Source organism: Melanerpes formicivorus, unplaced genomic scaffold (genome assembly GCF_026170545.1).
Source record: "Melanerpes formicivorus ecotype bairdi unplaced genomic scaffold, bMelFor1.0.p_v2 SCAF_19, whole genome shotgun sequence".
NCBI lineage: Eukaryota > Metazoa > Chordata > Aves > Piciformes > Picidae > Melanerpes > Melanerpes formicivorus.
Window position 1 is genome coordinate 11,768,361 of NW_027142371.1, and position 25,592 is coordinate 11,793,952.

Below are 25,592 nucleotides of genomic sequence, written 5' to 3' on the forward strand. Positions count from 1 at the left end.
CCAGGGAGTTTTAAACGCTCCACTGAACAATGGGTTTGAATTTTGGCTGCCTTTTAACGTGTCTTGGCTCCCTCTTCTGGAAACGGGCTCAGTAGCAGAGTGTGTAAAAATCCTTTCTAGTTTTGTTTCCTGCTCAAATGAAGGGAGGAAAGCCTACAAGGGGGTGAAGGCTCACCCTGTGGTTACTACACATGGCTCCTTTCAGTTCCCCCTTGTACCAAAGCTTACTGCAGTTGTTTTCTCTTGGCAGCAGGTTCATGTGACCATGTGTGCCTGTGCCACAGGCCTTTCGAGATTTTTTTTATCTGAGGAAGAAATGCTGAAGCAAAGTTCAAAGTGCAATTTTATGATTATTGCTTTTGTCAGCCCTGGTGACCTTCTTCTGGGGTGTGAGGAACGTTTCTGCTGCTTCCCTAAGGTTCACCTCGATAATGCTCCTACCCCTCGTGATTTAAGTCACAAACTGCTCTTCAGGGACCTGCCAAGTGTTCCAGTTAGGTAATGAGCACCTACAGGCTGCTGGCACCAGGAGCAGCAGATGGGAGATGTCTGCCCTGTAACTCTGCCCTGTGTCTTTTGGAGCAGCCCAGAAGCTCTGATACCTTTCCCAAGGTCTACAACCTTGGTCAGGCTGAGTGGCAGCTTGGTTTCATCCCTTGGTGACCTGAAGTTTTCCTGTGCCTGTATTCAAGCTGCTATTGACCATGGGATCACCTGAACAATGTCTTGACAAAGCTCCTCCACCTGCTCATTCATATTCCTGCAGTGAGTCATGAGTCCTCTTGTTTTGAACCGAGATAACCATCAATTTAATTAGCTGCTTCCATAAAGGAGGCCGATTATCTCTCTCAGATACAGCAAGGCCACAGCTTTATCCAACAGAGTTAAATCAAGCTGTGACAATACTGATTGCCATTTTATTTGTTCCTTAAGTTCTTTGGATGGGAATAACACACCCAGTTCTAATCCTTAAGCATTTGAGGATTTCCTGCCAGAAAGCTGGAGGAGCAGAGGGCTATCTCATCGACAGTGAATGTAATGGTGCACTTCCCAGGTGCCAGAGGGAGAGGAGAGACTGTCTTTAAAACCATAGAATTGTTTTGGTTGGAACAGACCTTCAAGATAAAGTCCAACCATTGACCTAGCACTGCCACGTTCCCACTTAACCATGTTCCTCACCACCACATCTGCACAGCTAAAACCCTTCCAGGGATGGGGGCTGCACCAATTGTTCCTTATTGTTCCTTATGTCCAAACCAAACCTTCCCCCGTGCAATCTGAGGCCATTTCCTCTTGTCCTGTTGCTTGTTTCTTGGGAAAAGAGACCGACCCCCACCTGACTCCAGCCTCCATTCAGGAAGCTGTAGAGAGCCAGGAGGTGTCCCCCCAGCCTCCTTTTCTCCAGGCTGAACTACCCCAGTTGCCTCAGCTGCTCCTCACCAGCCCTGCTCTCCAGACCCTTCACCAGCTCCTGGCCTTCACTGGACCCGCTCCAGTCCCTCAGTTGATTCCCCTCGGTGAAACCTGCTCTATTGGCAGATGAGGGGGTGGATTTTTGAGGAAAAGGACTAGAAAAAAATAAGGAAAAGGGGGGGGGGGGGGGGCAAAGTACCAGTTTGTGGGTGTTTGATAGCGAAAGCGACCCCCCCGGGTACCCTCTCGTTAACGCGTGTTCGAGACCGCCCCGACTGCGTGTGCCGGCAGCGTGTCCCGGCAGCGGGTCCCCGGGCGCTTTGCGGGCGGTGGGACTTCCCGGAACGGGGCGGCGGGAGGCGGTGGCGACGAGAGGCGCTGACACGTGGCCGCGGCTCGGCGCGGCTCGGGAGGCGGTGGCCGCCGCGATGTGAGCCGGCCGAGGCGGAAGGCGCTGCCCGCATGGCCGCGGGGACCGGCGGCAGGAATGTGCCGCTGGGCAGCGCCGATCACGGCGGCATGCGGCGGGATGGCGGCGGGGACCCGTACTGGTCCAGGTAAGGCTGGACCCTCTCCTGCAAAACCGCTGCTCTGCTGGCAGCTCTCTCCCGGGACTCTCCCCGCTCAACATCGCCCGGCCGGTCCCCTCCCGGCCCTGGGACCACCCTGCAGCCTCGGGCAGCAGCAGCAGGAGACAACCCCCCGTCCCCGACACACACACACCTTCCTCCGCCACCTCCTGATGTATCTCCCGGGAAAGGATGCAGCTTCGGGATGGAGGGAACAGGCATCCTGAGCCGATCCCCGGGAGAGGTGCTTTCGAGAGGTGCTCGGTGCTCCCTGCCGGTCCCAAAACCTCCTATCCCCAGCCCTGGTGCTACCCTTTGGGGGGTGCTGGAGGATGGTGTCGGGAGACACTGCCCCACAGCCCTGGGCGGTCCCCGCTGTCCCACTCCGCCGAGACGGTAAAGGAAAGGAGGAAAATACGGAATTCGTGTGAAACAGAGAGAGAGAGGGGGAAAAAAAGAAGGCTTATCGCGCTTATTTCTGGCCTGCAGTCAGTTATTTAACCGCTGAAACCACTATGAGGTTCTTATCGAAGTGTTCCAGTAGGGATGTTTGTACTGGTGGTGATAATTAAGGTAAAGTCTGGACTAGTAGCTGGGCAGCTGGTTTGAACTGGTCCTCTGGTGAAGTAATTAAAATCCTTAACTGTACTGTCAATCCACTTGTGGTGACCACTTTTAACAGCAGGGGCATGAGCAAAGCAGACGCTTAGGTGTTTGGAGGAGAGGCTACAAAACTGGAACACCATGGGCAGCGCTGGTCCTCTCTGCCACCGAGGGAAAGTCATCCAGCACGTCCACCCCAGCATCTGCCACTAACCCCATCTGAGGTGGAGTGAGAAAGTGCCACGGGGCAGTGGGAAGTGATGGTCAGAGGCTTTTACAAACTGTGAGCTCCTTGACTTGACTATGTTACCCCCACGTGTTTGAAAATCGGTTCGGTTTGACGCTGCCGTGAGGAGGAATTAACGGGCAGGCTGCCACCGTAGTGGCCGGTCCTGTGGGCTCCCTGCCCGATTTCCAGGCTGGCGTGACCCTATGGCAAGTCATTCCAGCGGGAGAGTGGAAGGACAGGAACACGTGGCCAGGGGGAAGAATTGCCCTTTTCAGCAGCAATTAGCTGCTGGATAAGTTGAAGTTCATCACCAATTGCTTCCTGCAGTGGCAGCAGGCCAACAGCTGTCCCGAGGGAAACTTTTCCTGCAGTCAGAGACCTCGAAGCCTAATAAAACATCTCAGGAGGAAGGGGGTAGGTCTCAATAGCAGATATTTGGCATGAGAGTTGCTTGAAGTTTTAAGATGCTTTCCCCCCAAACAGTAGTGAGGTCAAATTCATCTCTCTGTGTGCCCCTTTCAAACTTTTCCCTAAGTCTTTGTGAAATGGGAGTGGTGGGACAGGAAGATCCTCACACCAAAATTGGCAGTGCTGGGACTCAGTGATCTCAGAGATCTTTTCCAACCTAAGCAGTTTTATAACTCTGTGAAGCTTTGGTGAAAGAAAGTTTACATTTTGATAGTTTTCCTCTAGAGAAAACCCCCAACAAAAGGTTTGGCCACAACAAACCCTCCAGTTTCCCAGATCTCTTTGAAAAATACAAGGCATCAATAACACTTTGCAAAACAGAGGAGGTGGTTTGTTTATTCATATTTTGAGGTGATTCTGACCATCCTTAAGTGCTGGCAACAATTGATTGATACCAGTCCACGTGGAAGAGCAGCAGGACAACCATAACTCCCATCAGATTATTGTCTATGTTGCAGCATTTCCTGGAACCAGCAATCACCTCCTCCTTGATGTTTGGTGTAGACCCACACGATGGTTGCAGCCCTTGTTTGGAGAGGTTTTATGGAGGTTTTATGGTCTAAAGTAAACAGGACAAGTGTCATGTGGGAATGGGAAGGGGAAAGTGATCCAGGAGCAGGTTGGTCCAGTTATAGAAAATACCTCTTTGGATGGTTTCAGATCACTTTGGTGGACAGTGTTGGTACAGCACCTGCAAATAAATAGCTCTCAGCGTCTCTGAGTAATGAGTTATTGCCGTGGAGGCAAGGTGTTATCAAGTGGGGGAAGTGACATGGGTTCTCCTTTCATGCTCCAACAAAAGACATGCCAGGCAGCCTTCCAAGATCTGTCTGCACCGTCAGTGCAAGGAGAGATAAACAGTTATCTTGGCAGGTTTGTTTTCCCATCTTTGTTCAAGCTGTGTCTCCTTTTGTCCTCCTCTTTTTTTCAGCTGGCTTTTCCTTCCTCTCCCACTCTTCTTGCCCCACGTTTTACTCTGTCTCTCCATCTGCCTTTCCCAAACTTCTCTTCAGGTTTCCAGTGGCTCCATTATCACACACTTCCTCTTCCTTTTCCAAGAACAACACTTGAGGATTTCTGTTTGGGGGCTTGAAAAAGCTCTTGCATTCATGTAGCATGTCTGGACATTTAGATAGCCCCTTTTTATGGAGATCTTAACATGCCAAAGCAGGATCACTTGGGCAGTAGAGAGATGAGGTTTAGCATCTCTGGTTTGATTGGGGAAAGGCTGAAACACCAAGAAGAAAAACCTGCTGCTGAAAGGTTACACACAAAGTTACCAGCAGATTCATTAGCAGACTTGGAGATGAATGGAATGGAATGGAATGGAATGGAATGGAATGGAATGGAATAGAATAGAATAGAATAGAATAGAATAGAATAGAATAGAATAGAATAGAATAGAATAGAATAGAATAGAATAGAATAGAATTAACCAGGTTGGAAAAGACCTTTGAGATCATCGAGTCCAACCGATCATCCAACACCATCTAATCAACTAAACCATGGCACCAAGCACCCCATCCAGTCTCTTCCTAAACACCTCCAGGGATGGTGACTCTACCACCTTGTTAGGCAGCCCATTCCAGTGGCCAATCTCTCTTTCTATGAAGAACTTCTTCCTAACATGCAGCCTAAACCTCCCCTGGTGCAGCTTGAGACTGTGTCCTCTTGTTCTGGTGCTGGTTGCCTGGGAGAAGAGACCAACCCCCACCTGGCTACAACCTCCCTTAAGGTAGTTTGAGACCAGCAATAAGCTCTCCCCTGAGCTTCCTTTTCTCCAGGCTAAGCAACCCCAGCTCCCTCAGCCTCTCTTCATCGGGCTTGTGCTCCAAGCCCCTCGCCAGCTTTGTTGCCCTTCTCTGGAACATGTCCAGAGAAGGGCAACAAAGATCACATTTTGGATGGTGCCTCCAGGAGAGAAATACAATGTGGAAAAATCACTTGTGTCCTGGGAAACAAGTGACTCCTAAACCCACTCTGTATCTCCCAGCCTCTGGCTACATCTGAAGACAAGGGATTATTATAGCAGTTTCTTTAAGCTCCAGAGATAACAGGAGTTGTACCACCAGCCACAAACCGGTCTCCTGTCACTCTTTGCCTGGAGCCAACAGTCACGTTGCTTTTCTGGGCTCTGATCTTTTGCCAGCACAATGTGGCAGCTTTAGATGACTTGGGCTTTTTAATGATTTTTATTATTGTTATTTTTAATTGTCCAAATTCCTCACCCTGGTTATAGTCATGCCCTTGCTGAGGACTTTTCTTTTTCACATGGGAAATATATGCAGGGCATACATTTCACTCCTGCCTGGTCCATGCATGCCCTTAGATCAGCGTGCAAAGCACGTGTTTGCATCATTATTTCATCTTCCCACCTCCTCCACCTGGACTTGACAACTATTTCCAGCTCACAAGAGCTGCTGAAATCTAATTTCATCTTTGCTTTTGCCGAAAGCAAGAGATGAAGAGAGGGAATAAACCCAGAGCCACGCTTGCTGAACACCGCTTTGTTGCCATCTGTGGCTCTGAGGAGGGAGTTGGTGCACAGGAGGCTGACAGGAAACTAGCAGCTTTTCGGGGGGGGGGGGGGGGAAAGGCCCTGTGTCCTCTGTGCTGCTCTTGGTGGTGGTTAGCTGGTGAACTGGAAAAAAAAAGAAACAACAACCCACCCCCTCTCGTCACCAGAGCTACTTTTGACAGCAACAAATCACTAGCTCGGAGCTGGTCTGCAGCATGACAAAATTGACTCGAGGAGGTGAGGGGAAATCACCCCAAACCTTTCTCTTGACAAGCGTGTCGATTTTCAAGGGAAGGAGAAATTGTTGGGAAAAAAACAGAGTAAAGTGAGAGGACTGTCAAACCAGGTTAAAAATAGCTACCTGGTGTTATCTCCTTGTTCAGGAGTGTCTGCCCCACTGCTGGGTTCATGCCACGTCAGTCAGGCCATGATTGTGTTGGAGATTATTGTGAATTAAAGCCACAAGCAGGTAAGCTGATGGAGGGGCTTGCAAAGAGGGATGCTCTCATGGAGGACAGTAATGAGGAGGGTTAATGTCCACAAGCTGTGGTGTGGTAGGTGACCAGGGGCAGAGAGCACCACAGACACCAGCTGTGTGTGCTGGTGATATTCCCCTGGAAGGTGGCCCCATGCTTGGGTGCCCTTAGTTTGGAACTTGGTACCACCACAAGGGCTCATCCCCATTCTGCTCTGGGGTTATGGGTGGGATGGGTGAGTGTCCAGTGCTGGTGGCTGGGATGAGTGAGTGGGCTGGGGGCAATAGAGGTGGCTTAAGCTGATGTACCCTCCATGTGCCTCCCACACAGCCATTTTTAGTCTCTTTTTAGAGCAGGGAACTGAAATAGAGGTGCCCTGGGGGTGGGTGGTATGACTCTGCTGATACCTGTGCCCACCTCGGCCATGGCATACTTTGGATGCAGAGCAGGAGCTGCAGCTCCCATTTCTTCTCCCACTTCCAATTCCAGTTATGGAAAACACCCACAAACTTTGGAGATGGCTTCTGGCCAAGACCTGTTTCTGGAACAGACTGTTAGTAGTCTTGCTGTCTAACACAGCTCTCTTGCCACCTGAAAGTACCTGATGGTGCAGACTCCTGCCCTGAAGGAGGTATTGAACTGTAATCTAATTGATAACCTCAGTTCCAGCAAGTCCATTTTAACAGTGACCTGCAGTGTCTGCAAACAGACCTGCAGACTGGGGGGAAGCAGAGAGGCAAGTCAAGAGAAATAAAGTTGGATAAATATTTGCTCTGTGGCATCTACAGGAGAAATTCCTCCTGCCTGAAAACACACTGCAAATAAAGACAGCCTATGCTGCTGGCTCTCCTTCCACTGCGGGAAGCTTGGCTTGCTTCTGCCCCTTTGAGGCTCTCAGGCATCCTTGCAACTCAATCTTAACCACCATGCCCAAGGCAGGGGACCTGTTTGCTTGGTGGGAGGCAGGTCCTGGATGCTTTAAAGCAAGGCTGTGATTACCCAGTACCTGGGGCTGCGTTTGGAGGAGGAGAATCAGGGGATATCAGGCAGGGCTGCTGACGAGCAAAAAGTCAACCAGGAAGAGTCATTAGGGCTTGGGCTAATTATAGTCTGTCTGGGTGGTGGTTAGAGTTTGAAGAGATAGGAAGTGTTTTCTAGCTGCATGGCTGCCTCACTTGGTAAGGAGAGTTTTGGTGATGTGCAGAAGAGGATGCACCTGTGATGCCTTCTTGTGAGCAGAAAGGCATGAGAGGTCAGAAGAGCCCAGGCTGGGCAGTGAGGAGCTGCCACCGTCATGTGGCTCCCAATTAAGTCAGTTAGGTGGCTCCAGACAGGCTCTGGTGATTCATCTGCCCATGGTTTGGAGGTGGCTGCCCCTCCAAACCTCTCACAGAGCTTTCTGCCCTTTGCAGCTAGGGCTCAGCCAGGACCAGCAAAGGATTTTGGGGAGATGCTTGATCTATTCTGGTGCTTGACTCTAACTCAGTTTGGTTATCTCCAGTACAGATTATCTCTACCTCTCTAACCAGAGAAGCCATTAGATGTAATTTGTTAACACCCTGCTCCTTGGATGGCTGCTATTACCTACCCAAATGCTGCTGGATTTGTCATGATGCCTTAGTTTGTGAAGGAGAGTTTTTATTTTCCCCCTTTGTGCCAGTCTAGGTTCCTCCTGTAACCTTTGCTGTTGTTGTTGTGCACTGAGCAGAACATTGACTCATCAGCAGCCTCTGTGATAACTATAATTAGGAGAAAATGCATTTACAAAGCTGTTTCCTCTGATGCAAGCACATGATTGTCCTTGCAGGGAAACAATTCTTGCCGTGCTTTCAGGGGGGTGTGGGCAGCAAGCGACTACATTTGACACTCATGTTCTTTGAGTGGATTTTCCTAGTTGGATGTGCTACCTACAGAGCTAGTGGTGGCCTGAAGCTGTCTTTAGGCTCTTGTCTTCAGCATGTCCCTAGCCAGGCATTTAAATACACAGGGTAAAAATAGAAAAGTATACAATGGAGTAGGAATCAGTGAGAGGACTGAGATCGTGTGGTGTACCCAGAGATGTATTTAGTGGTTTTGAAAAAGAGTAAAAGTTAAGAGAAACTGAACTTGGAGCTTTGAGCAAGCATCAGCTGGGGAGGGGGCTTGTGGGAGAACATCTCTGCTTGGTCCCTTCCCTCGGCTGTATCTGAGCTGAGCTTCCAGTGGTGTCTGGCTTTCGCAGAGAACCATGTGTTGCTTCATGGCTCTGCTCTCAGGCAGCTTGGGCATTGCCTGGATAGCCCAGCATTGTAGCTTGGCTATCTCCCCCTTGCCACCTCCATACCCCTTGTGTGCCCCCAGTGCAGGGACTGGGGTGACTTGGATGACTCCGCTCACTTCATTGAGGGGAGAAAAAAGGTTTGGAGCTCACAGTGTTCCCTCCTGCCCCTCTGCCCTCAAGCCAGAGCTGCTCTGCAGCCTGCTCATTGCTTTTTTGGGTGCAATCCCTTAGCACCAAACCATGCTCCCCTGACCTGCACCTTCCTTGGGCACCAGCATTGCTGCTCTTGGGGTTTGCTTTCCCTAGCTGTAAACACCCGCTGCAGAGACCAGACCTTGGCAGTAATATAGAAAGCAATGGAGTAAAGACTAGTTGAGCTGCACAGGTTGTCTTCTCTCCATCTTACACCTTGCACAGCCATTAGGGTGTAGAGCCAAGGAAGAGCTAATATCCCATCTAATAGCCCACTAAAATGCTGCTGAGCTCCTCAGAAGAACTGCTGGAAGGAGAGGCAGAGCTCAGCCCCACTCCAGACAGTGGGAAAGCACCTAAAAGGTCTCCCTTTGCTTCAGGGAGAAAACTCTGTTGGTGGCTAAAGAATAGGCAATGGCTCCACATATCACAAGCCATGGCATTATGCTTGGTCACCACAATAGCTCCAGGTTCAACAGCTCAATAAATCAGCATTGTGCTGCTGCAGATAACCAGAGACATTATGGCTCTGGACTGGCCACAGCCTGTCTCTGCGGGTGCAGAGGCACTGATTTGGAAGGCATGGGTCAGTCACACCTGCAGGCATCTGATCTCACATTGTCTTCAGACAGCCCTCTGAGGACTTTCTGTAAACTTTTCCAGCTACTCAAACTCCTGCCCTCTGCCTCTGATGGGGGATTTATACCTAAACTCCTGCCCCTGTCATCCTGCTGGGGTTCATCTGTCCTGGACACGTGGCATCCAGGAGCTGTTGGTTTCTCTCTGCTTTGCTGTAGCAAGCTGAGGTTGGTAGAGATGGAGCTGGCTGGGACAGGCAATTGAAAAACAAATCACCTTTGGGTTTGCAGCAAATTAAGAGAGGATTGCTTCTTATCATCCTCTTGGCATAACATCAGCAGGGACTCTCAGGGGGGTTATCAGCCAGATCAAATGGCTGAGGCAGGTCAGCCCTTTGGTACTTATTAGAAGCACAGAATCATAGAACAGTTGAGGCAGGAAGAAGCCTTTGAGTTCATCAAGTCCAACCACTCACCTAGAGCTCACCATTACTGCTAGGCCCCTACCACAAACCCATGTCCTTCACATCCACACATCTTTTAAATACCCCAGGGGTGGGGAGTCCCTCACCTCCCTGTGCAGCCTTTTCTGATGCCTGAGAACCCTTTCTGGAAAGAAATTTTTCCTAATATCCAACCTGAACCTCCCCTGGCACAACTTGAGCCTGTTTCCTCTTGACCTGTCACTTGTTGCTCCTGTCATTTATCCCTCTTGTCCTGCCACTTATTCCTCCAGCAAAGTTCCATGAGGTGTTCTAGTTCCATGTGTGCCCAGGAATGACAGTTCCAACCTTCAAAGCACCAAGTGAAACCCTTCCAGTTCCTCCTGCCAGAGGTTTTCATTGAGCTGCTGATCTGCCCAGTTGGCAAACAACAATAAATTCACTCTGGAGGGTACAACTGCCCCACGTGCTTCAGTTCTCATTGTTCCTTTGCCTCCCGCTGTGAGGAGCCATTTGACACCTTCATAAATCGGTTTGTGCTGCATGGGGTTGACCTGCATTTATCATCAGTCCAGTACAGGGAAATAAAAGCTTGGTTTGATTTAAAAAGTGACCCAGGTTTGTTTCCTGTGCTGAAGGGGAGGTTGTGTTTAGCAGGGTGGAAAGCACAGAGGTTAATGCCCCAGTACAGTGATTTCCCCAGTCAGTTCTGGGGCAGAGAGTCTGTTTGCTCAGTGCCCTGGCCTCTGGGCATAAAAATAACCAAATACAAAGAATACAAATACTGGTTGTTCTCACTCAGCTTTTAACTCCATAATCCATGGGCAAAAGGGAACCCAGGCTGATGTTAGCATGGCTGGGGCAAGGCAAGAGGAGTTCTACACCTCAGTGTGGGTCTCTGCTCCAAAAGCAGATTGCTGACTTAGAGCAGGAGGAAATTGCCTTCTTGCTTCTTTCCAGCCTCTCTCTTCTGCAGGAGCACTTTTCATGGGGCTGAGTACCAAAAAATATGTTCTGTTGACATGGAGTTCAACAAGGGCAAGTGTTGAGTCCTCCACCTGGGGAGGAAGAGGTGAGGAGTACAGGTGAGGGGCTGACATGCTGGAAAGCAGCTCTGTGGAGAAAGTGATGGGAGTGCCAGTGGACAAGTTCTTGTGAGCCAGCAATGTACCCTCATGGCCAAAAAGGCAACTGGTCTCCTTGTGTGCATTAGGAAGAGTATGGCCAGCAGGTGGAGGGAGGTTCTTCTTCCCTTCTACTCTGCCCTGGTGAGGCCACACCTGGAGTCCTGGGTCCAGTTCTGAGCTCCCCAGTTCAAGAGTGACAGAGAACTACTGGAGAGAGTCTAACAGAGGGTCACAAATCTGCTGAGGGGACTGGAGCATCTGTTTTATGAGGGAAGAGAGGCTGAGAGACCTGGAGCTGTTTAGCCTTCAAAAAGTCTGCTCTTCTCAATGCAGATAAATACCTAAAGAGTGGAGGTCATGAGAATGGATCTGGGCTCCTTTCAGTGGTAATAGGACAAGGGGCAGTGGGTACAAACTAGACCACAGGACATTTCACCTGAACTTAAGGAGAAACTTCATAGAATCATAGAATCAGTAAGGTTGGAAGAGACCTCAAAGATCATCAAGTCCAACCTGTCACCCAACACCTCGTGACTAAACCATGGTACCAAGTGCCACGTCCAGTCCCCTCTTGAACACCTCTAGGGACGGTGACTCCACCACCTCCCTGGGCAGCACATTCCAATGGTTAACAACTCTCTTTGTGAAGAACCTTCTCCTCAGCTCGAGCCTAAACTTCCCCTGGCACAGCTTGAGACTGTGTCCTCTTGTTCTGGTGCTGGTTGCCTTGGAGAAGAGACCAATCCCCTCCTGGCTACAACCACCCAACTTCTTTACTTTGGTGATACTAGAGCCCTAGAGCAGGCTGCCCAGAGAGGCTGTGGAGTCTCCTCTGGAGAGACTCCAAACCTCGGCTCCCAGGCAAATCGATCTGACCCATTAGACCTCTCCCTTGGATCTACCAGGCAGACCATTCCATCTGCCATTTCCTCACCTTCTTCCTCTCCACCCTTGCAGGCCCGAGTCCCGCGTCTGGACGGTGATGCTGCTGCTGGGGACGTGCCTGCTGTACTGTGCCCGCGTCACCGTGCCCATCTGCGCCGTCGCCCTGAGCACCCACTTTGACTGGGACAAGAAGCAGTCTGGCATAGTGCTCAGCAGCTTCTTCTGGGGCTACTGTCTGACACAGATCATCGGGGGACATGTCAGTGACCAGTATGGGAATCGTTGTCAAGCTTCCTCTGCTTGGGCTTTTTAAATGACTCTTAGCTTAGCTTTGACCTCCCGGTTCCAACCAAGTGCCAAGTTTCACCCTGGGACAGTGATGGGGTGGAAGGGTGAAGCATATCCACATAAAGCTTCTCCCATGAACATGATTCTGTGTTCATGGGGAGAAGCTTTATGCGTATGCTTGTTTTGGATGGGACAGAGTTCAGTGAGGCACTGCAGGTTGGTCTAAAAGCAGGTGAGGTCTCTCCATCAACCTCAGCCAGGCTGTCCAGCTCTGATTCAGGGAGGACACAGGTAGTTTTGACTTATGGGATCCCTGGGTCTGGAAACTGCTGCCCTGCTTGTGGGGCAGCATGCACTGAAGGGCTTTGCACAGACAGAATCCCCAGCAGCCACAGGGACTGGCCACACGATGACTGCTGCCTTGTCAGTTCCTGCAGAGGGGCTACCAGGAGAGATCTGCAGTCATATTAGTAGACACTTAGACCAACACAGGTGGTTTTTCACCTGGGAACCATGACAAGCACTTTTATCCAGGTGTAACTCTTTTAGTGGAGGTTGTTTTCAGCACTGGGTCAGTAACTGGATTATAAAAAGCAACCCCACAAGCTTCCATGTTATGCTGCTGAAGGAAATTGTGGGTGTAAAGCAGACTTGGTGTTAGGAAAGTGGTTAAGTGCTGGTGCTCCTGCAGAGCTCAGAGCTGCTGCTCACCAGGAGCATTTTTGTCCACTAGCAAACAGCTTAAACCCAGTGGTGCTGGACAGCCATTTGGAAGGGTTTCTACCTGCAGTCACTAATCACAAGAAGGAAAGATTTCTCTTTTTTTCTGGGAAAGGAATCCATCATTTTTTCTTTTTATTTGATCTGCATAGTCTCTCCTCATTTCAGTTCAGCACCTCCAGCTTTCCCACCCTATATTCTCATGCAATCTTTTCATCAGCAAGCCCCCATCACAGTTTCCATGATGTCTGGGGAAACCCACGTGTCTCCATTCTATCATAGCAATTAAAAAGCAACTCTCCAGCCAGCTGTAAGGAAAGATCTGAGCAATTACCTGCTCCAGTTCCTTTCCCCAGCTACCCCATTCTTAGTGAGGAGGGCTTTCCTCTGAAATCTTTTGTGAGGAGCACATGCCTGGAAGCAGTCCATGCAGTGCACCATGCTGTTTAATCATCTTCCTTAATAGTTTCCAAGCAAATGCCTGCAAAATCCCAAATAAAAACAGGCAGAGCTGATGCAGAAGAGCAGATGGAAGAGAAAATGTCTTCACTGGTTAAGAAGAGCAGAACAATGACAACATCAGAGACCTGAGTGCATCAGTGTAGTGGTGTCTGGAGCTGGGGTTGGATGGGCAGTGCTGGTGCCCAGTGTCCTGGTGGCCAGCTGGTTGTTACCTGCTCCAGGGGAGCAGGAGTTGGGAAGAGGGGAGGTCAGAGTTACTCCACAGAGGGCTAAAAACGTTTGTAAGAGAATAACAGGTTTGACTGAAAGGTGGTTCTTGAAAAACAGGCTAAACTGGGAAGAGACTTGAGTCTTGACTGGGGAACTTTGTCCTTTCACCTTCCTCTCACTTTTGGTAATGTGTTTTCTGTCTTCCAGAGTAGGAGGTGAGAAAATCCTCCTCCTCTCAGCATCAGCCTGGGGACTCCTCACAGTCCTTACCCCGCTGCTCACCCATGTCACTTCTGCCCATCTTGTTTTCATGGCTTCCTCCAGGTTCCTCATGGGGCTGCTGCAAGGTGAGACTCTTGTCTTGAGCACTGTCTGTCTGCCCAAGGGCTTCCTTTCAGGGGAGCTTGTCTGGTAAATCCAGCTGCAAGTCACATGCATGAGCCCTTCTTCTGTGTATTTGAGCAATCCTCTGCCTCAAAACTGCTTCCACATCCAGAACTTCCATGGGAAAAAAACAACATACCAAGCCTAATGTTCCTAGAGACAGTTGCTGACAAATTATTCCCCTGTAGGAATCTCTCTGCCAGACAAGGGCTGCTGGCTTCCAAAATCATCACTGATCCCACCTGATTGCCTGCATGTTAAAATGACTTCAAAGGACTTGGGAACATTGGCCCTTGCCAAAAGTTTTAGATTATTTGAGGTGATTTTTCCTTCCCTCTTGCTCAGCTGCTGCACCAGAGAACCTTTGGGATAAGAGCACTGGCACTGATGGATTTACAGTGTCAGTGGTGGTAATGAGATGGGATTGTGGAGGAGGCACAAACAAACCTTTCATGGCGATGGAGTCACTTCTTGTAGTCTACATCCCTGTTTTGAATTCACCAAAGGTTTTGTTGCTTTGTCTTGATTTGCTTTTGCTTTGCTCACGGGGGCACAGGAGCCTGACTGCTCCCTGCCTTGCTCCCTTGCTCTCAGGGGTGTACTTCCCGTCCCTGTCCAGCCTGCTGTCGCAGAAGGTCCGGGAGAGCGAGCGAGCCTTCACCTACAGCACAGTGGGGACTGGCTCACAGTTTGGGTAAGTTCAAAAGGCTTTGATCAGTGAGTGACAGTCTCTGGACATCACATGTGATGAAATGCCACTAAATAGTTGGAGGCAAAACTCACAGCCCAACGTACATGTGGATTCCTGAGTCCTTGAGGATAGCGGCAGCGGCTGCGGCAGCCTCAGGCAGCTGCTGTCGTGCATGTCAAGGATTTAGGTTTGTTTTTTTCCCCTTTCTGTTCAGACTTTGAAGAGTGTTTGCAACATTTAATTACTATGGGAAAGAGCCTGATCCAGGAGGAAAAGCAGGACTCAGCCTGAGACTGGTCACCTGTCTTCTCTGATAGATAGGGATAATATAGCTCTGCTGATCTCCAGGAGAATTTCCTTCCTAAATGCAGGGCTTGCTTAAAAGCCACATAGAAATATCGGAATGTTTAATCACTTCATTTTCCAGTGTACTCCTTTCTTTGGCTGATTTATACACTGAGATACTTTCTGCACACCAGCAGCCTTATGTTCTGTCCTTGATGAGTTGTGTTGCAGTGTAGGGCAGGCAAGCCTGAGGTCCCTTACAGGTTTCTCCTGCCAAGGTGAGGAGCCTGAGATGCCACACGGGGAACAGGGCAGGTTGCAGAGTCACAGGGGGACTGGGAAGACACACACAAGCAACTGACAACTCTTCTAAGTGCATTCAGTGTTCCTAGCTAGCCCTGTAAGTCCAAATGTGTTTTCCCTTGCAGGACACTGGTGATTGGTGGTGCAGGATCCCTCCTCCTGGACTGGTATGGCTGGGAGAGCGTTTTCTACTTCTCTGGTTTGCTCACTTTGCTTTGGGTTTACTGCACCTGCAAGTACCTGCTGAGTGAGAAAGGTAAGTCCAACCACCTGCATCCCTCAGGCTGCCACCACTCCTGAGGGCTCAGCTGATGCCTCCCAGTTATTTTCTGCACATCCTCTGTGTTTCCAGGATTATGCCTGGTTTTGCTCCAAGAACTTTTGTTCAGGTGTCTCCTATAATACACACCATCTCTCACCCAGGAGCAAGGCTCTGAGCTCTTGCATTGCTGATTTCCTACTTCACATCCCAGGCTGGATTAAATGGATAGTGGGAGTCTGATCTGACTCCTCAGTACTCTTAAGCAGCAGTGAAAACACCAAACAGAGCATGAGCTTCAAAGTGGATTATGCTAAAGCAGGGCAAGATACTTATTCCAAACTACACACAAAGCTTTTCAAAACCAGTTAATCCAGAATATCTCTTCCCAAATAACTGTCTGGGAGTAATTCCACACACAGGCAAACCATTACACCTGGATACAGCATTATTTGTGTGTGCATGGTGTGTAGGAGCCCTGCTTATTATGAGCTGGGTGTGTGCCTGCTGCTACCCAAAATCCAAACCTGGTTCCTACCTAATATCCAAACCTGGTTCCTGACCAATATGCAAATGTGGTTCCTGCCCAATATCTACACCTGGTTCCTGCCCCAAATCCACATCTGGTTCCTGCCCAATATCCAAACATGGTTCCTACCTAATATCCAAACCTGGTTCCTGCCCAAAATCCAAACCTGGTTCCTGCCCAAAATCCAAACCTGGTTCCTGCCCAATATCCAAATCTGGTTCCTGCCCAATATCCAAACCTGGTTCCTGCCCCAAATCCACATCTGGTTCCTGCCCCAAATCCACATCTGGTTCCTGCCCAATATCCAAACCTGGTTCCTGCCCAATATCCAAACCTGGTTTCTGCCCCAGGGATTTTTCTATAAGTGTTACAAGAGATGTGACAAGTGGACAAAGGTGGATGGATGGGGAGGTTTGTGGGTAGAGTGGAAAAAATGTGGTCAGCCTAACAAGGTGTTTTTATGAGCATTCAGTGGTGGTATAGCCAAACCCCAAGGGTTAGAAGGAGATTGAAGGTAGTTGTGTAACAGCCTCTGAGGGCTTCCTCCAGCTGCACAGAAAATCACTGATCAAGAGCTTGCTTTGCATGTTTTCTTCTCTGCAGAGCTCATCATCCCCATAGACTATTTAATGAGAGGCCTCTCATTCTCCAAGCAGACCAAAGTTCCCTGGAAGCAGCTGTTTAAGAAGGCTCCAATATGGTAGGCAGCTGTGGGGCCTTGAGCATTGGCAGGGCTGGGCAGCACCCTCCTGCCTCTCCTCTCTGTCCTTATTTCTTCTGCCTGTGTGTGTTTTGTCCACTTCTTTGTTGGGAAATATTGCCAGGTTTTCTAATCCACTCTGTATAAATAAAGAACTGAAAAGATAAGCTTGACAAAGGGAGTTTCATAGCATCATGGAATGATTTGGGTTGGAAGGGACCTTTAAAAGTCATCAATCCAACCTGCCTGCAGTGCTCAGGGACATCTCTGACTAGATCAGGTTGCTCAGAACTCCAAACAGCCTGACCTGGAATGTTTCCAGGGGTGTTCTGTCCAGAAGAATGACAGGCTTGAATATTACTGGCAAATCTTTCTTCTCCATTGGCTGTTCCCTGGAAGAGCTAGGGATGGTCTCCATCAGTCTTGTTAGACATGCTGCTTATAATGGCCTCCTAAGAAGTGCTGCTCAGGGACAGTGGATGGCACAGGCTGTGATCTCATAGCTGGCATAAGAGGTTTTTAATAGCCACTTTTTATTTGGGATACTGCATTTGGTACTGAAGCTCACCCAAGCACATTCCCAAGTGCCACTTAAAGACGGGGAGGAGAATGATGGGGCTGCAGGGCAGCAAGCCCATCCCTGCCTTGAACAACCACGGAGCATCTGCTGATAACAAATCCCTAGAAAACCCTACACAACAGCTTCTGGAGCAGGACAGCTCTCAGAGTGCTCCAAGGGGCTGTTGGGAAACAGGCTCACACAATTGCTGCTGCAATTAACCTCGCCTGAACCTGACTGGGTGATGAGGGCAGCAAAGGAATGTGGTGTTTCAGCAAAGGAATGTGGTGTGGTGTTTCAAATAGCAAGCCAAAAGGACTACTCTACTCTGTTCTCTTTCCCCTCTACTCTGCCTTGGGGAGGTCACATCTGGAGTAGCGAATCCAATTTTGAGCTCCCCAGTTCAAGAGAGACAGGGAACTACTGGAGAGTGTCCAGCAGAGGCTACAAAGATGCTGAGCCTGGAGGATCTCTGTGAGTAGGAAAGGCTGAGAGCCCTGGGGCTGTTCAGCCTGGAGAAGAACAGCCTGAGGGGGGATCTTCTCAGTGCTGATCAATAGCAAAAGGGTGGGTGTCAGGAAGGGGCCTGTCCCTTTGCAGTGGTGCCTGTGATAGGAGGAGGGGCAACTGGTTCAAACTGTAACCCATGGAGTTCCACCTCAACGTCAGAAAAAAATTCTTTGCTGTGAGAGTGCTGGAGCCATGGAGCAGGATGCCCAGAGAGGTTGTGGAGTTTCCTCTAGGGAGATTCCAGACCCATCTGGATATTGCAGTAATGGGCAATTTGCTTTGGGTGACCCTGCTTTAGCAGGGGGCTTGGACTGGATGATTGCCAGAGGTCCCTTCTAACCCCACCATTCTATGAGTCCATGATTCTGTTACCTATGAAACAAATCTCAGGATGCCGTCGTACCGCCATGAGGGATTTATTTAGAGAGCAGGAGCTGAAATCCTGAGTTGCTCAAGTGCCTGTTTCCCACTCAGTGTGACCTGTCACTCCTGATTACTTCCTCTCTGTGGTTTGTTTCCAGGGCTGTCATCATTGCTCAGCTTTGTACAGCCAGCACATTCTTCACTCTCCTCTCCTGGCTGCCAACTTTCTTTAAGGAAACTTTCCCTGAGTCAAAGGTAAGTTGGCTCTGAGACACAGGCACTGCCCCTCTCCATGCAAATGAGGTCATGCTAGGTGCCTGCCAAAATGGGCTGGTTATGGAGGAAGATGATGGCAGAGGGATTTGGGGGAGAGCAGGCTGGGAGCAGGAGGAGGTGGGAGGTTTCCCTGCTGCGTTAGGATCCGTTACCACCTTGCACATGCATTTAGAGACACAAACCCTCCCTCCAGGCAGGCAGAGGCTGGTTTCTCGTTGCTTATTTAGGGATGCTGAAGTGAGGCAGAGCTGGGACAACTTCCCAGTGTAGAGAGGGTTCTGTTTGGTTTTCAGACTGCTTTTCTTCTGAGGAAAGGATGATTTTCAGATGGCACAGAGCTCAGGACATAATCCTGTTGCAGTTCCACACCATTCACCCTGGGTTTTCACAGCGTTTGTAACTGTTCTGACGTTGCTCACCTCAGACCTGCCTGCAAAAATGGTAATCACCATTAATAATTTGTACTTAATAAACACTCTAAAAGCTTCCCTCTCCTCAGCACAAATGATGTCATTTCTCAGAAACTCACCTGGGCTGAGAGCTGACATTTTGCTCTTGCTCTCAGGAGCTCAGACAATCTTCCACGAAGGCTCTATCTGGTTTTGCCCAGTGCCAGAGCTGCTTACAAATGCCTTCCCATATTACATGTGTAAGGAGCTTTATGGCACACTTGATATTTATATTAAAATGCATTAAACCAGCAAACATATTGTTGTGACAAGATCTGTGCACCTCTGGTAATGTGCTTGTGCAGCAGCAATTTACCATCTGTTCGGCATTATATCATGGTGCCCTTACGTAAGGTGCTCCATATACTGCTCCTGCATCTGATAATCCCTCCGTGCATTTTGATAAAAGAGGGCTTGAGGAGGCTTGACTTTAAAGGATGGATGATAATCCCTAATGTAGGACACCTATGGCACCTACTGGTCACATCCCCTTTCTGCAGGGGAGCTGCCTTCACTGCTGCCCACACAGCTGCCCTCAGCCCACCTGGGTGAAGGTCTTGCTCACACTGCTCAGGGCGACGGGTTGTAGGGATGAGAGAAGGTTAGTTTGGTGCAAATCCAGCTGGTGTTAACAGCCACCAAAGATGTCACCCCACAAGCCCTATGGGATAACATTCTCCAACCCAAGCCCTTAAGTTTCAAAGGCACTGGAAGATGCAGATGAACCCTGCTATGGTTTCCAGGAGCAGATGGAATAGGACTACTCAAGCCCAGGACTGTTCAGCTCTCCCACACATCCTGAAGCTGGCCGAGGAATGGAGGGTTGTCTCCATGGGGTAACAAGCTCTGAGCAAAGAAAGAGATGCAGGGATGGATGGATGGATGGATGGATGGATGGATGGATGGATGGATGGATGGATGAGAACGTTCAACCAGCTGAGATGAAGCCCAGCCCACATGGATTTCAGATCCTCGTGGGATCTAGGCACCAAAATGCCTCTGAGCAGCAATAATCCAGATGACCAGTAATCATCTGTGATTACAACTGTAGCAAGCTCACTTAATTGAAAATAGGCCAAAGTATGCTGCTACCCATAACTCTCCCTAATCCTGGCATTAGAGATTCCAGCTCTGTTCCCTCTGTTCACAGTGACGCTGCTAATGAGGCTGAAGCTGATGTTGGAAATGTTGCTGGCAGCTTTGCTGGTGACCCCCAGGGCAGACTAAAATCTGCAGCCTGCCTTCCAGGGATCTGTGGCTCTCTGCCACATCACCTTGCTCAACAGTAAACTTTGCCACCTTTAATCCCTTTTTCCCAGAGCAGACAGCTTTCTGCCTCTTCCCTGGATGCAGGGTCACTGGGGCAGGAGGAAAGGCAACCAAGCTACAAGGGCTACAGCCCCGTGATGCACCTGGCACCCCACAGACTTGGGAGTGGTGCAGGTTGTAGCTGAGAGCTTGCTGTGCAAAGGGGGTAGAGATCCTGCCAGAAGTCCTGATCACTTCATGGGTTTTTTCCCTTCTACAGATATTTGCAAACAGGCTCAGCTCTGACAGCAAAACTTCTCTTGACTCTTGCTCCCTTTCAGGGTTGGGTGTTCAATGTAGTCCCCTGGCTGGTGGCAATCCCAACAAGCTTGTTTGGTGGATTTCTGTCAGACCATTTGATCAACCAGGGTAAGAGCTCTTTTGGTTTTTTTCTTCAGCCTTAATTTTATGTGATGTGGAAAGAGAGATGAGCTGGGCTTGTTGATAGGGAAGAGACCCAGCAGATAGAAAATGTGAAGTTCCAATACAAAAGCAGAACAAATACTCCAGGCTCCAAATCCCATCCATGTCTTTGGGGTTCCCTTTGATCTCAGTCGCAATATTCACCTGAAGATGAAATCTGGCCACCTCAAATCCACTCACCCTGTGGGGTCCTAGCTGGAGAACAAGGAGACCTGGGGAGCTGTGCTTAACTCCAGCTCTCTCTTTCTTTTCCAGGCTACAAAACCATCACCATTCGTAAATTCATGCAGGTAAGAGTCACAGGAGAGACATTTGAGTTATCTGCTGACCTTTGCTTACATGGCAGATTAGACCTGGTATGGAGCTGGGCTGGAGGCTGTGGGTGGAAAAAGGAAAGGGTTTGGAGCTTTGGAACTTTGCAGTCAGTGTGGATGGGAAATGAAATCCAGAGGATTTCCTGACTGAGGAACAGAGCATGGACCCAATGCTAACTCTGAGCAGAGACTTGTGAGTGATCTAAAGAGGTTTTCTTTCATGGGCAAAGGCCAACCATACACTGTCACTCCACGTGACTCCAAGGATACCGAGGAAATAGCAATACAAGGAAGAAAGGACATTGTAGTGAGGTGGCTGTTGGTCTCTTCTCCATAGAATAGAATAGAATAGAATAGAATAGAATAGAATAGAATAGATCAGGTTGGAAAAGACCTTTGAGATCATTGAGTCCAACCTATCCTCCAACACCACCTAATCAGCTAAACCATGGCACCAAGCACCCCATCCAGTATCTTCCTAAACACCTCAAGTGATAGTGACTCCACCACCTTCCTGGGCAGCCCATTCCAGTGGCCAATCTCTCTTTCTGTGAAGAACTTCTCCCTAACATCCAGCCTAAACCTCCCCTGGTGCAGCTTGAGACTGTGTCCTCTTGTTCTGGTGCCGTCCTCTCTGCTCCACATCATCTCATCCCTTCAGATAGTCACAGGAAAACACTGGGGAGAGAAAAAGCCTTGAGAAGCACCAGGTGCATACAAGCTCTTGGCATTACACAAAATGTGCTGAGGAATTTCATGTTCCCTTTCTTCCAGGTCGTTGGCTCTGGTGTCTCCAGCATTTTTGCTTTGTGCCTGGGCCAGACCTCCAGCTTTTGCAAAGCGATTGTGTTCGCCTCGGCCTCCGTGGGGCTTCAGACCTTCAACCACAGGTAACAAGAAGGGCAAGGACAGCAGCTGTGGCCTTTCACTCTTATGCCATGCTTGGCATTTTGGGGTCTCAGAGGAGGCTGCTTCTGTTGTGGCTGGGGCTTTGTCTGAGCATCATTGCGTGTTGGTCCCTGTGAGGCTGGTGGAGTTTAGTGCCTGCTGGGTTGGGAGAGGAGCAGGACAATTTTAGTATGGGAAGGGCTTGGACTGGCAGGCATTAGGGAAATAAAGCAGGAGGGGAACTGCATTTTGGTTCCTCTGAATGCTTTGAGTTGAATCCTTCTCCTCCTGGTACTCTGTGTCTCTTCCACCCTTCCCTCCTTTCTGCTGTCAGGGCCATTTATCTTATCAAAGTCCAGGATCTTTCCTTTTTATTTTTGTTTGTTTGCTGTGCTAAATTTGGTGTAAGTGCTGAAAAAGCAGTCATGCTCCATTAAAAAGCCATTTTCTCCTCTCTGTTTCTCACCAGTGGCATTTCAGTAAACGTTCAAGATCTGGCCCCCTCCTGTGCTGGTTTGCTGTTTGGTGAGGATTGGTGGGGTTTTGGCTGTGCTGAAGAGGTGGTGTGCCCTGGGGTGGTTCATACGGGGGGTGGTGTGTCCTAGGGTTGTGTGTCTGGGGTGTGGTGTACAGGAGGAGATGTGGTCATCAGCATTAGGCTATGAGCAGGAGTAGCTCTGTGCAATGTCTACTCCATATGTGAATCCTCAGCTTCCCTCTGTGATACACCTGCCATTGCCAAATGCTTACCTGCACCAAGGGATGGGGACAAATGTTGGTTGTCTTGGCCACCAGCAAGGCATTAGCTGTGCAAGCAGACTGGGGCCTGTGTGGGAGCTTGGATGAAGCCACTTGTGTCTGTGGGTCTCTAATGGACAATTCCTTTCTTTTCTTTACAGGTGTTGGAAATACTGGTGGAGCCCTCCTAGGTAAAGCACTTCCCTGCAGCTCATCCTTTCCTGGACAGTCCTGTCCTCGCAGGTGGGCAGGACCCAACTTCAGAGCCTTTGCAATTCTTTCTCTTCTCTCCTCTCCCCTGCCAGGTGTGGTTTGTGTGTACTTGGCTGGCTACCTGATTGAGACGACGGGTTCCTGGATTTCTGTTTTCAACCTGGTGGCTGCTGTTAACAGCATTGGCCTCTGTGCATTCCTCATGTTTGGAGAGGCCCAGAGAGTGGACACAGACTCTGCATATGTGGACCTCTAGAGATGAGTCCAGCAAGCAGCTGAAGGACGAGAGAGTTTGACATCGATGTGGTGTTGCTGCACAAGTGCCAAAGAACATTTTTATTAAGGTGTTTAACGTGAAAAAAAAAATGTACTGAGACCAGGTCTGAATGAAACCCATGGGAGAAAAGGAATTTAGAGTGCACTTTTTGCTCAGGGCAAAGCTGATGGCCTGCAGAGCCATCCAGCTCAACATCTCCAGTGAGGATACAGCCTGTGTGACCAGTTTGCCCCAGTCTGTCTCTAGTGGACAAATATCCATGTGGCTGGAGCAGCTCACCTGCCTTGCCTCTGAAGGCTGCCATGGTTTGCATGTTCTGCCAGTTGCTTGCTGGGGGGAGCTGCTTCACCATGCCAGGAGTGGGTCCCTCCATGCTCTGCCATCCTGTGACTGCAGATCTTAGGCTGCCACACAACATGTGTCCTCTGAACTACAATGAAAGGAATAATCCAAGCCAATGTACCTCTGACCTTAACCCTCCCTTATGTGCCTTCACTTTGCAGTCTGCTCAAGGTCCCAGCCAGGTGGACAAGAGAATGGGTTGTGAGATGAACTGATTTCTGGCTGGATATCTACCAGGGACCCAGGGGCATGAGGTTGCATCAATGCTGCCATCACCATGCTTGAGCTGAGCTGGAAGCCTACAGAGCAGACTGCTCAAATCACCTGAGCTCTTTTTTGCTCACAGGCAGTGCTCAAAGGCTCCTTCCTCTCCTGGGTCACTTTTCTCCAGCCCTGAGCTAAGGTAGGCCACCTCCAATGTGAGCAGAGGAAGGCTGCAGTGACCTTGGTCAGGCTTAGCTGGGCTGACCTCGTGGTGTAGGTGCAGCTGAGGGTCCCCCAGGAGCTGTTGTGCCATGTGCTGTGAATGTATAGGAAGGACAGGTCACACTCCTTGCTATGGATCTCTACTCCCAAATGCTTTCTGCTTGCTTAGACGTGGCCTCCATGGGCAAGACTTTCCAAAGAGCCTGTAACCAGCAGGCTTTGCTCCTGTATGAAGCTCAAAGCAAATTTCTCCATCAGGGATCCATAGCACTGGATGTGGAGCCCTGTGGATCAGCCTCTGTGCCTCTGAGCCTGAATGTCTTAAGTTATTTATAAGTATTTTTAAATTTAAGTACCAAATTCTATATTTTATCTACTTGAGGCCTGATTCTGCATGTTCCTTTTGAGTGGCACTCCCACCTAACCCCACACTATGTCTAGAAGGGAAGGATTTGCCAGCTTCCAGGTTCTGGTTTTGTGGGATCTGTTTGAAAGGTGACATTTCACATTAAAACAGTTATTTGCTTCTCCTCCCACCCCTTGCTGGCATCCTGAAGGGTGTCTTTGATTTCTCTAGTGCCTGCCAGAGAACTTTAACTGAGAGCAGATTTCCCAAGTGCAGGAAAGCTATAGGTCCTTAAAAAGATTTGCTATCCCCTGCTTTTCCTTTTGTTTTGGCCAATATTTGTTTCTTGGAAGATGTGCTGGAAACCAGGTCTCCTCTCAGCCTCCTTTTCTTCAGGCTGAACAGCTCCAGTTCCCTGTAGCTGGGTTTGTAGTGAAATTACTGACAGCCTTTAATTGCAGAGACACTAATGGGTGCCACTGGGCTGAGCTGAGCTACTGATTGGGGGTATTAAGAGATAAAGATGCAACTGCCTGATGTCTTCTCAAGAGAATAGAGGATCAGTGTGGTCTGACTGGCAGCCAGAGAGATCAGAAAGTATTTTTGCTCCTTCTGTGCTTTTTTTTCCCCCTAAAAGGCTGGTTGCTACCATTGCTATAACCCTGTGGCTGGGGTGCTGCAGGGCCAGGACTCCTGAACGTTGCCAGGAAGCCTCTCAAAATCTGTGGGTAAAACGGGGAGGGCACACAGAGCAAATGCAGCCTGGGCTTGCCAAAGAGCCTGAGGCTGTGCAGACCTTTCTGCCAGCCTTGTGCCTCATCCACTCTGAGCAGATTGTTTGCATGGCCTTTTCTATAGCAACACAAGGACAAAAACAAAGGTGGGGTTTGGATTTTCTGAGCGTCTTCCCTGGCCGTTCAGAGTCACAGGATCAGGAGCACAAGGAGTGGATTCTGATTCTCTTTGCTGCTTAAACCTGTTTGTTTTTTTCCCTTTGTGGAAGAGCTGATGAGTTTAGGTCACTTTTATTCAAAACAGGCAGCTTGATCCACCCCTTGGCTCTGCCAGCTGGGAAATTTGGAGCCAAGATCTTCAAAGGCAGGTCAGGATCGTTGGCTGGGCCTTCTGTGTGCATCCAGCTAACCCTGTGGTGGGCTGTTCAGATGCTCTGTCTGTGAAGTGGCTGATAGTTGAACATCTGAAGTACATTTGAGGCTTAGGTTTCATTATGTTCCAGCCTCTTTTGGTGAAGTACTGGAACCATTTTGCAGCACTGTGCTGTTATTTGTCTAATCACCCTTGCCAAAGCTTGCTGTCTGAGAGGTTCTCCTGGAATAGGATCATAGAATCATTAAGGTTGGAAAAGAGCTCTAAGATCATCAAGAGGTCAACCCAACACCACCATGGCTGTTAAACCATCTCCCCAAGTGCCATACCTACAAGTTTTTTGAACACCTCCAGGGATGGTGACTCCACCACCTCCCTGGGAAGCCCATTCCAATGCTTGACCACCGTTTTGTTATGGAAGGACCTAAGCCAATAAAAGCAGTGAATCATTTGCACGTTGA

At 49.4% G+C, this 25,592-nt stretch overlaps 1 protein-coding gene across 1 annotated transcript; it reads left to right on the forward strand.

The window, feature by feature from the left end:
• Positions 1-1,842: 1,842 nt before the first annotated feature.
• SLC17A9 (solute carrier family 17 member 9) lies at positions 1,843-25,592 on the forward strand. Its single transcript, XM_068150091.1, has 13 exons — positions 1,843-1,970; positions 11,834-12,031; positions 13,649-13,788; positions 14,420-14,519; positions 15,230-15,360; positions 16,496-16,592; positions 18,183-18,279; positions 20,339-20,426; positions 20,736-20,770; positions 21,569-21,684; positions 22,152-22,207; positions 22,582-22,611; positions 22,726-25,592. The coding sequence occupies exons 1-13, from the start codon at positions 1,876-1,878 to the stop codon at positions 22,887-22,889; spliced, it is 1,347 nt and encodes a 448-aa protein (XP_068006192.1). The 5' UTR covers positions 1,843-1,875; the 3' UTR covers positions 22,890-25,592.

Bases quoted from the DNA above. Each gene is read 5' to 3' on its own strand.
- SLC17A9 (XM_068150091.1), top strand. From the start codon at position 1,876: ATGGCCGCGGGGACCGGCGGCAGGAATGTGCCGCTGGGCAGCGCCGAT. The intron at 1,971-11,833 runs GTAAGGCTGGAC...CCACCCTTGCAG, and splicing joins GGGGACCCGTACTGGTCCAG to GCCCGAGTCCCGCGTCTGGA. The intron at 20,771-21,568 runs GTAAGAGTCACA...CCTTTCTTCCAG, and splicing joins CCATTCGTAAATTCATGCAG to GTCGTTGGCTCTGGTGTCTC.